This window comes from Glycine soja, chromosome 17, assembly GCF_004193775.1.
Source record: "Glycine soja cultivar W05 chromosome 17, ASM419377v2, whole genome shotgun sequence".
In the NCBI taxonomy this organism is placed as follows: Eukaryota; Viridiplantae; Streptophyta; class Magnoliopsida; order Fabales; family Fabaceae; genus Glycine; species Glycine soja.
The window spans coordinates 33,997,634-34,008,291 of record NC_041018.1 but is presented as its reverse complement, the minus strand read 5'-3'; the positions used below and the strand labels follow the sequence as shown (position 1 = coordinate 34,008,291).

At 35.5% G+C, this 10,658-nt stretch overlaps 1 protein-coding gene across 1 annotated transcript; it reads left to right on the top strand.

Annotated features, from left to right (window-relative positions):
* Window positions 1-1,081: 1,081 nt before the first annotated feature.
* Window positions 1,082-9,597, top strand: LOC114393746 (ABC transporter G family member 39-like). The gene is made up of 24 exons (XM_028355172.1): window positions 1,082-1,524; window positions 1,913-2,033; window positions 2,116-2,204; window positions 2,288-2,372; window positions 2,470-2,629; window positions 2,763-2,839; window positions 2,956-3,009; window positions 3,108-3,198; window positions 3,303-3,604; window positions 3,700-3,981; window positions 4,141-4,457; window positions 4,539-4,699; window positions 4,778-4,881; window positions 4,976-5,132; window positions 5,225-5,329; window positions 5,421-5,581; window positions 5,896-6,228; window positions 6,350-6,640; window positions 6,741-6,824; window positions 6,921-7,054; window positions 7,500-7,727; window positions 7,839-8,010; window positions 8,365-8,619; window positions 9,090-9,597. Exons 1-24 carry the CDS (start codon window positions 1,205-1,207, stop codon window positions 9,345-9,347), a joined length of 4,341 nt encoding a protein of 1,446 aa, XP_028210973.1. The 5' UTR covers window positions 1,082-1,204; the 3' UTR covers window positions 9,348-9,597.
* Window positions 9,598-10,658: the final 1,061 nt, after the last annotated feature.

Below are 10,658 nucleotides of genomic sequence, written 5' to 3'. Positions count from 1 at the left end.
GTGTTATACACGACTTCAGATTTATCCAAGTATTATCTCGATTTTCAAAATTAACCAACAAAACATAATATCGAAATTCCCAGCGGTGAGAATGCTCGGAATTGGGTTGCGAACGTGGTGCTCAAATTTCATAACGATCCAACGGTGAATTAGTCCGAGATCTTCATTTTTCTGAGACGGGTTTGGTGGGCTACGGAAAAAAGAAAAGATTTTGAGAGGAGAAGGGGAAAAAACGAAAATGAGGGAAAGAAGAGGCATCGTTGAAAACTGACCTAACATAGCTATTTATACCTAGGGTACACACAACTTATTATTACTCTATTTATTTATCTTTAATATTTTATAAAAATAAAGAACTCTATTTTATTTCCTATCAAATGAATAAATCAAATATCCTTTTTTTCCCTTCAAATCATTATTTCTCATTATTTATTTATTTATAAAAACTTGATCATTTTTCAAAAACTTTATTTATTTAAAAATAAAAATTCTTTTTAAATTGGCTTACGAAAAATGGGATGTTACACTAACGAAGATCCCATTACACAATTTCATGATGAAAACATGAATGATTTTAGTGAGGATGAGGACCAATAGTTCTTTGATCACATCAATGAGGATAGCAATAACCAAAGTGATGACCAAAGCGATGACGAGGGTGCTGGCAGACCAACGACACCTCCGTCACCTCCATTGCAGTATCACCAACCTAGGTGTCCAGTAGACTTAAACTTTTGACCACCTACCCCACTACACCACTACATTGATCAATACCATTTTGTTTAGCAGCAACATAGTGTACACCATAATGTACACCATTTTGCTCTACTAGTCCCACTAATTTAGTCTTATACACTCACTAATACTTTCGTTTTGTTAGTTGAAATTCACTAGTCCCACTAATTGTATAACTGTCAAATGGGAAATATGACTACATATTATCGAAACTTAGGTGAATTTTAGTCAACAAGAAAAAGTGAGTAAGAAAGGTAACATCATAGAGTGTATTATAAACGCTTTTGTTACGTAAACTATTCAATAGTAGTATTAAGTAATAATATTCCTGCATAAATAACTAAATACGAAGCAAATACATTCTTGAAAAAGAGAGAAACAAGAATCATTTCTGACATTAGAATCAAGAGGAAAGACATGCTCAAAGTTTGGCATCACTAATATTTCAGTTGTAGTTTGTGTGAGATCAATGGAGAGCAGTGACATATCCAGAGTTGATAGTGCAAGAGCCAGTGGCTCTAACATATGGAGGAACAACAGCATGGATGTTTTCTCAACATCTGAACGCGAAGATGACGAAGAGGCTCTCAAATGGGCAGCCATAGAGAGACTCCCGACATATCTTCGAATTCGGAGAAGCATACTCAACAATGAAGATGGGAAAGGTAGAGAGGTTGACATCAAGCAACTGGGCCTCACAGAGAGAAAGATTATTGTGGAGAGGCTTGTGAAGATAGCAGAAGAAGATAATGAAAGGTTCTTGCTGAAACTCAGGGAAAGAATGGACAGGTAAAGAGTCTTGTTTATCACTTCCCAACAGTTCACCAATTGAATTACCACTTTTTGCAAAAAGTTCTAACAAGAGCTGAATTGTTCACTCTTGTGATTTTAGAGTTGAAAACATGAACTGTTTAAGCATAGTTTCTTTTGGAAGCATTTTAAAAAAAGTTTTAAAAAAACAGTGTGCAACGGTGATTTTGGCCTTTCTAGTGTAACTGTGACTGCATCCGCTTTATTTGTTTGCAATTCCCCCCAGTATTGAAGATTACGAACAAACTGTGCTCACGACTGCAATTTAAAACCTTAATTGTCAATAGTTTGGTGGATTTGAAACTATTTGGTGGTTATGATTTGAGATGCTTGTAATCATGACTGTTCTGTTGAACTGAATTTGCAGAGTTGGGCTTGATATTCCGACAATTGAAGTTAGATTTGAGCATATAAATGTGGAAGCACAAGTTTATGTTGGAGGAAGAGCACTGCCTTCAATGCTGAACTTTTTTGCTAATGTAATTGAGGTAATTCAATTTTGAGCATATTGTCTTTCTTGGGTTTACCTCTGATTGTTTGATTATAAAATGATCTCTTCTTTTTGCCAAGGGGTTCTTAAATTATCTTCACATAATTCCAAGTCCAAAGAAACCGTTGCGTATACTTCAGAATGTTAGTGGAATCATAAAGCCTCGAAGGTGAATTTAACACTTCTTGTTTTTACTAAAAAAACAGCTTTTAGCTAAATATTTTTCTTGTTCTGATAGTGATCTTTTTGCAGAATGACATTGCTTTTGGGGCCACCAGGTTCTGGAAAGACCACTTTGCTGTTAGCGTTGGCTGGAAAACTTGATAAAGATTTGAATGTAAGGCAGCAAACTTTAATTATAACAACTTTGATAGAGTAACTAAAATAATTCTCTAATTATAATAACTAATATATCATTGGTGATGAAAACTCAGCATTCAGGGAGAGTAACATACAATGGGCATGGGCTTGAAGAGTTTGTGCCACAAAGGACTTCAGCTTATATAAGTCAATATGATAACCACATTGGAGAAATGACTGTGAGAGAAACTCTGGCTTTCTCAGCTAGATGCCAAGGGGTTGGACAGAACTATGGTTTGTTGCTTCATTTTCAGTAATAAAAGCATGAGGAAAATAAAATTAAAAAAAGAAACACTGAACCCTTTTTTCTAAATCTCAACCTTCTCAAGCTCTCTTAATCAGAGTTTTGAATTTCACTGCTTCACAGAGATGTTGGCTGAGCTACTAAGAAGAGAGAAGCATGCAAAGATTAAACCGGATCCTGATATTGATGCCTATATGAAGGTGAGAAAAAAAGATTTGACAAATAAGTGTTGAACTTTGTTGTGAATGATGAATACAGAGGATTGTGAGGAAGCTGTATTCTTTTCTGTGCATGTGAATCATTCAAAACTGTGTAGGCTGCAGCACTAGGAAGACAACGGACGAGCGTGGTCACTGATTATATTCTCAAGGTAAAAGTCCGGATTCTTCAAATAAAGGAAATATAGATGACTTGTAAAACAACAACTTGCATAGGGTTTTTCATGTTTCCCCCTTTTAAATGATGTAGATTTTGGGACTTGAAGTGTGTGCTGACATTATGGTAGGAGATGGAATGATAAGAGGTATCTCAGGAGGGCAGAAAAAGAGAGTCACAACAGGTAATTTCTATTAATAAAGAACAGCATGACAAAAAAAGCTTTAAACCGGAATTTGAAACTTATAAAGTGTTTGATTAATAAAATGTTTCTGCGGAATAATGAAGGGGAGATGCTGGTTGGACCTATAAAGGTGTTATTCATGGACGAAATATCAACTGGTTTGGACAGTTCCACAACTTTTCAAATAATCAATTCTATCCGGCAATCCATCCATATTCTGAATGGAACTGCACTTGTGTCTCTGCTACAGCCAGCACCAGAAACTTATGAACTTTTTGATGATATAATACTATTAACGGATGGACAAATCGTGTACCAAGGACCAAGAGAAAATGTGGTAGAGTTTTTCGAATCAATGGGTTTTAAGTGTCCTGAAAGAAAAGGAGTTGCTGACTTCTTGCAAGAAGTATGAGTGTGATTCACTTGCTGTTGCTTTTAAAGCTTTTCTATTCTTGATTTTCTTTATAGAAGGTTAATTTAGTTATTGTGGGGGTGCAACAGGTGACATCAATAAAGGATCAATGGCAATATTGGGCACGTAAAGATGAACCTTATAGCTTTGTCACTGTCAAGGAATTTACTGAAGCATTCCAGCTATTTCACATAGGTCAAAATCTTGGAGAGGAGCTAGCCTGTCCATTTGACAAGTCTAAATGCCATCCAAATGTATTGACCACAAAGAAGTATGGTGTTAACAAAAAGGAGCTGCTGAGGGCTTGTGCCAGCAGGGAATTTTTGCTTATGAAGAGAAATTCATTTGTCTACATATTCAAAGTCACACAAGTGAGAAACATTCAAGGATTGATTATGTTCATATCATCTGATTAGAAACTAGATTCAAGCACTAAAATGTCTAAATAGAGTGTTTGAACTTTCATGTATCCTTTTCTTATATATCTTTTCTTTATGGATCCTTATGCATGTCTTATTCTTCCTTTTCAGCTCATTTATTTAGCTGTCATGACAACAACATTATTTCTACGAACTAAGATGCATCGCAATACGGTGGAGGATGGAGGAACTTACATGGGTGCCCTTTTCTTTGCTGTCACCGTTGCGATGTTCAATGGCATATCAGAGCTAAATATGGCCATCATGAAACTTCCTGTCTTTTACAAGCAAAGGGACCTTCTTTTCTATCCTGCATGGGCTTATTCTCTTCCCCCATGGATTCTCAAAATACCAATTGCCCTCATAGAAGTAGCTATTTGGGAAGGCATCTCTTACTATGCCATTGGCTTTGATCCTAATTTTGTGAGGCAAGAGGCCACATCATCACAAATGATTAATTAAGCTATCAGTTACTGATTTTGGAATCTAATGAGAAGTTCTATTGGCAGGCTTTTAAAACAGTACCTGATAATCCTGTGCATTAACCAGATGGCATCTTCGCTATTTCGGTTGATGGCAGCATTCGGAAGGGATGTTATAGTTGCAAATACTGTTGGAAGTTTTGCATTACTTATAGTTCTGGTTTTGGGAGGATTTGTGATTTCGCGAGGTAAGAAAATGGTAATGTAACTTCAAAGTTGATTAGTGTAATGAACCTTTATCATGATAATTCTGTTCTTTGAGCCAGAGAATGTGCACAAATGGTTTGTGTGGGGTTACTGGTCCTCACCACTGATGTATGGACAGAATGCTATAGCTGTGAATGAATTTCTTGGTCATAGTTGGAGAAAGGTAAATCCTCTTTGTTTCTAATGGTGAATAAGTTTCGTGAGAAATAATGAGCCTTGGAATGATATATTCATGAGATAATTTGTTATTACTGTAGGTTACTCCTAATTCCAATGAAACACTAGGAGTTTTGATACTGAAAACTCGTGGATTTTTCCCAGAAGCTTATTGGTATTGGATTGGAGTAGGAGCATTAATTGGTTATGTATTTTTGTATAATTTCCTGTTTACCTTGGCTTTGCAATATCTAAGTCGTAAGTACTCTCTTCAATCTTCATCTATCTTTTAAGCCTAGAACTTTACTCGATCTCTTTTCCTACCAAAGACTTACTTGGATCTTCTGCAGCATTCAGAAAGGATCAAGCAGGGCTATCCCAAGAGAAATTGATTGAGAGAAATGCTTCAACAGCTGAAGAGTTGATTCAATTACCAAATGGAAAAATCTCTTCTGGTGAGTCCTTGAGCTCTAGTTATAGTTTCTAAATTTTTAGCTTGAGCTTTTTTATTATGGTCATAACCAATTGAATGTGATGATGAGTCAGAAACAAAGATTGTAGAAGAAGCAAACTTACCATCCAGATCTTTTTCTGGAAGACTTAGTGATGATAAAGCTAACAGAAGTGGAAGGAAGGGTATGGTTCTTCCTTTTCAACCTCTATCTCTCACATTTGATGAGATAAAATATTCTGTAGACATGCCACAGGTACTTTACACATTTCTTTATAAGATGTAATCTTTCTATTTGTATGGTATTGATTATATTTAAAATATATTTGAGTGTTTACTTCAATTTTTTTTGCACCCAATGGACAAGACAGCTGCTATAGCACTGCGTTTTGTCTGAATAACGAACATTGCACCTTGTATTTTAATCCTTCTCTTTGTGTAACCCCAGCAACAAGATATTTCTACAACATTTTTCCATGATTTTGTGTATCTCAATATCATTTTCTTCTGCTTTCAATCCAATCTCCATAAGGAAAAAAGAATTAGAATTCTTCTACATATTGATTATAGGAAATGAAAAAGCAAGGAGTTTTTGAGGAACGTCTAGAACTTTTGAAGGGTGTTAGTGGTGTCTTTAGGCCAGGAGTACTAACAGCTCTGATGGGCGTAAGTGGTGCCGGTAAGACTACATTAATGGATGTTTTAGCTGGAAGGAAAACTGGTGGATATATTGAAGGAGGTATCACAATATCTGGGTACCCAAAGAGGCAAGAAACATTTGCTCGCATCTCAGGATATTGTGAACAATTTGATATCCACTCACCTAATGTTACAGTTTATGAATCTTTATTATATTCTGCATGGCTTCGGTTACCCCGTGAAGTTGATCACGCAACTAGAAAGGTACAACTTTCTTCTTTCCGAATGGAATCATGGAACTCATGAGTTTAAACCTGAAAACAACTCGGTCTTCACCGTTTTGTACTTTTATTTATCAAGTTGAACTCAATTTTATGAGGTGCAGATGTTCATTGAGGAAGTTATGGAGCTAGTAGAGCTTAATTCAATAAGAGAAGCGCTTGTTGGATTGCCAGGAGAGAATGGACTTTCAACCGAGCAGCGCAAGAGGCTTACAATTGCTGTTGAACTAGTAGCCAACCCATCAATAATATTCATGGATGAGCCAACCTCTGGCCTTGATGCTAGAGCAGCTGCAATTGTAATGAGAACCGTGAGGAATACCGTGAACACGGGACGAACTGTGGTTTGCACCATCCACCAGCCAAGTATTGATATATTTGATGCCTTTGATGAGGTAAGTACTAAGTAGTCTTCACATTGAGGATAAATTCTGTGTAGGCCTTTTGGAAACTATTTTTTCAAAGAAATAAGCACTACAATCTCCACTTTTTCAGCTGTTACTTTTGAAGTTGGGAGGGGAGCAAATATATGCTGGTCCATTAGGCCACCACTGTTCCGATCTGATTCAGTACTTTGAGGTGAATTTAGTGTAAATGAGATTAACACATATAACATATGATGCTTCTGTAGCATTGTGAATTTAGCATATTCACTATAGTGCATGATTGATGTAGGCTATTCAAGGAGTTCCTAAGATCAAAGAAGGTTATAATCCTGCAACCTGGATGTTGGAAGTTACATCAGCAGGCACAGAAGCATCTCTTAAGGTCAACTTCACCAATGTGTACAGAAACTCAGAACTATACCGGTTAGACTCCTTACTAAATCCAATTAATATTGGTAATCAGATGTTATTTTGTTTCTTTTTTTTTTCTTTAGATATTTCAAACCAAAGGCTGTTGAGTTCATTTTGTTTACTTTTGCTTTCCTTTTCAGTTTTCACTTTTAATTTACAAAACTGCCATCTTGTTTCCAATTTGTTTCCTGCTTTCAAAAATTTGTACAGGAAACAAAGAAAACAAGCAAAAAAACAGTTGTTTTCGTTGTCTACTGTAGAAATCTTTGAAAACAGGAAATTGATTGAATACAAGGTCACAATTTTGTAATTAAAATGTGCAATCAGAAGATGAAAATAGGAAATGAAAACTGAAGTAAACGGGCCCTAAGATGCACGTATTTCTCAGCTTATGATTTTAGTACAATAGTGTTTAAGGATTTTGATCAGTTAGTTATTGATATTTCCAATTGTTTAGGAGAAACAAGCAATTGATCAAAGAGCTTAGTATACCTCCTGAAGGTTCAAGGGATCTACACTTTGATAGTCAGTATTCACAGACTTTGGTGACACAATGTAAAGTTTGTCTATGGAAACAGCATTTATCATACTGGAGAAACACATCATATACAGCAGTTAGACTCCTATTTACAATGCTAATAGCATTATTATTTGGGATCATATTTTGGGACATTGGCCTGAAAAGGTATATGAAAGCAAACAATACATTGACATAATAAACAAAATGTTGTGAAAATGAATTTATACAATCTTATTACCAAGTAGGTTCATAACTATAAATTAATGAAAATCACAGGAGAAAAGAGCAAGATCTTTTCAATGCTATGGGTTCAATGTATGCTGCAGTTACCTTCATCGGAGTACAAAATGGTGCCTCGGTGCAGCCTATAATAGCGGTAGAGAGAACCGTCTTCTACAGAGAGAGAGCTGCTGGAATGTATTCAGCTTTGCCATATGCACTTGCACAGGTAAAGTACTAACTTCAATACATGTAAAATGAACAAGACATATGACACATTGTTTCTTTGAGGAGTGTTACTCACACTCTCTAACGCATTTCTTCTAACACTGTCTGCTTGGTTAAAATTGATTAAAGACTATAAAATGGTGAGAACCTCATTAAATAAAAAGTGAAAACCAAAAAATTCTGTTTTCTAATAAATTTTTGTCAATAATAAAGTGTTAAAAAGAGTGTGTTAATTAGATACTGTGTTGCTAGCATTTCTGTTTTTCTCTACCAATCATATTACAAAACTAAAAACAAAAAAAATGCTATTCATGAATTGTAAGAGTTGAACTCTAACAATTGTTTATTTTTGTAGGTTATTATTGAACTTCCCCACATCTTGGTTCAGACCCTGATGTACGGAATTATAGTATATGCCATGATGGGATTCGATTGGACCACATCAAAGTTCTTGTGGTATCTTTTCTTCATGTACTTCACTTTCTTATACTTCACCTTCTATGGTATGATGACCCTAGCCATTACCCCCAACGCACACGTTGCTGCCATATTGTCCAGTGCATTCTATGCAATATGGAGCCTTTTCTCAGGCTTCATTATTCCCTTATCTGTGAGTTACAACCTTATATCTTCTCTTCAAATGTTATAAAACAATGTCACACAAGTTTGGTTCTCCCACTTTTTTAATTTTTCGAATTTCATCCACTAATCATTTTTTTCGCAAATTTAATCTCACAGTATTTTAATTGTGCAATTTTGGGTTCATTTGAAAATTTAACATCTATTAATGGAAATGCTTACATGACACTCTAATGTAATGCCGAATCTTTCATTAAAATTGGATGATAAGTTATGAAACGATCAAAATTTTACAAATAAAATAGTGATAGATCAAATTTGTGAAAAATAAATGAAGATCGAAATTCATAAAATTTTAAAAAAAAGTAGGGAGACCAAAAAGTGAAATTAAGCTTATATTATACAGTAATTATCAGTACATTATCATATTAGTCTGCATGACATTTTCTCTGGTTTAGTGTGGATGACATGAACTAACTTTGAATATGAAAACAATTACAGAGAATACCCATATGGTGGAAGTGGTACTATTGGATCTGCCCTGTTGCATGGACCTTGAACGGATTGGTGGCTTCGCAATATGGAGACAACAGGGACAAACTTGAGAATGGTCAAAGGGTTGAAGAATTTGTGAAGAGTTATTTTGGGTTTGAACATGAATTTCTTGGGGTAGTTGCAATTGTGGTGGCCGGTTTCTCAGTGTTGTTTGCACTTATCTTCGCCTTTGGAATCAAAGTATTCAACTTCCAAAAACGATGAAATCATCGCAATGCTTCTCACTCGATCTACAGCTTTTATGCATCCATTTGAAGCATTTTGCTTATTGTTTCAAATCTCATTCAGAATAATTTATATGAAAAACGTTTAGTCGTGACGTGTGAATTGAATTTTGCACTCATTTGTAAGATTCTTTGATAGTATATACAATGTTCCACTTGTACTCAAGTTTTATTAATACTAGACATGCAAGCCTTAGGCACCTCACACCAAGGCATTGAAACCCCCTAAAGGTTTTAACTCTTAAGTCAACCGTTGAGCTACCACCCAGCCTCCTCCTATAAAAAAAGCGTACATTCTTATATACCTCAATTCCTTTCCACCACATATAAAATCTCTTTTGCAATTGTGCTACACTAACATCAAATTCAACCCTCATAAGATGTGAAATATTGTCATTTACCACACTCTATTTTTCCTCGCTTATAGAAATTCTCAATGATCACACACGCACACTTTTTAAAGGGTCTGTGGTGGATTAGGAAATTAAATTTATGGCTATCAAGGCTATTCTTTGGAGCTTTGAGTTAGTCTAGGGGCTGCAGATTAATTTTTCAATAAGTAAATTTGTTGGGATTTTGTGACTCCAACAGCATGTGGTTGAAGGAGTCAAATCAGTTAAATAAAGACATGTTCATATGCTATTTCTTAGGAGGATTTTATGCATGGTTTAGTTAATTAGCTTAGCAGATATCTCTCAAGTTTGTTTACACTTCTGTTTTTAATTTGTAGTATAAATATTTGTTGTTTATGCTCAATAAAATTATCAGTTCCCCTTTCATCCTCTTGTCTCTTATACTTTAAATCCTACAAATTGGTATCTAGAGCAATAAGGTATCTTACGGGATTTGTGATATAACCCACAAACACCTACAACTACCAAATAGCCACCACACATAAGATGGAATCTGAAATCTCCTTTACTACCATTTATGTACCCGTATTTGATGGACTAAACTATCAAATGTGGGCTGTCAAAATGGAAGCATATCTTGATGCTAACGATGTATGGGAAGCAGTAGAAGAGGACTACGAAGTTCCTCCTTTGTCAAATAATCCCACTGTTGCCCAAATGAAAAGTCACAAAGAAAGGAGGCTTCGAAAGTCCAAAGCCAAATCAATTTTGTTCACAGCTGTATCTCCAGTCATTTTCAACAGAATAATGATGATGAAAACGGCACACAAAATCTGGAATTTTTTTAAGGCAGTGAGAAAATCAAAGGAATGCAAGCTTTGAATCTGATTCGAGAACTTGAGATGCAGAGGATGAAAGATTCAGAGACAATCAAAGAT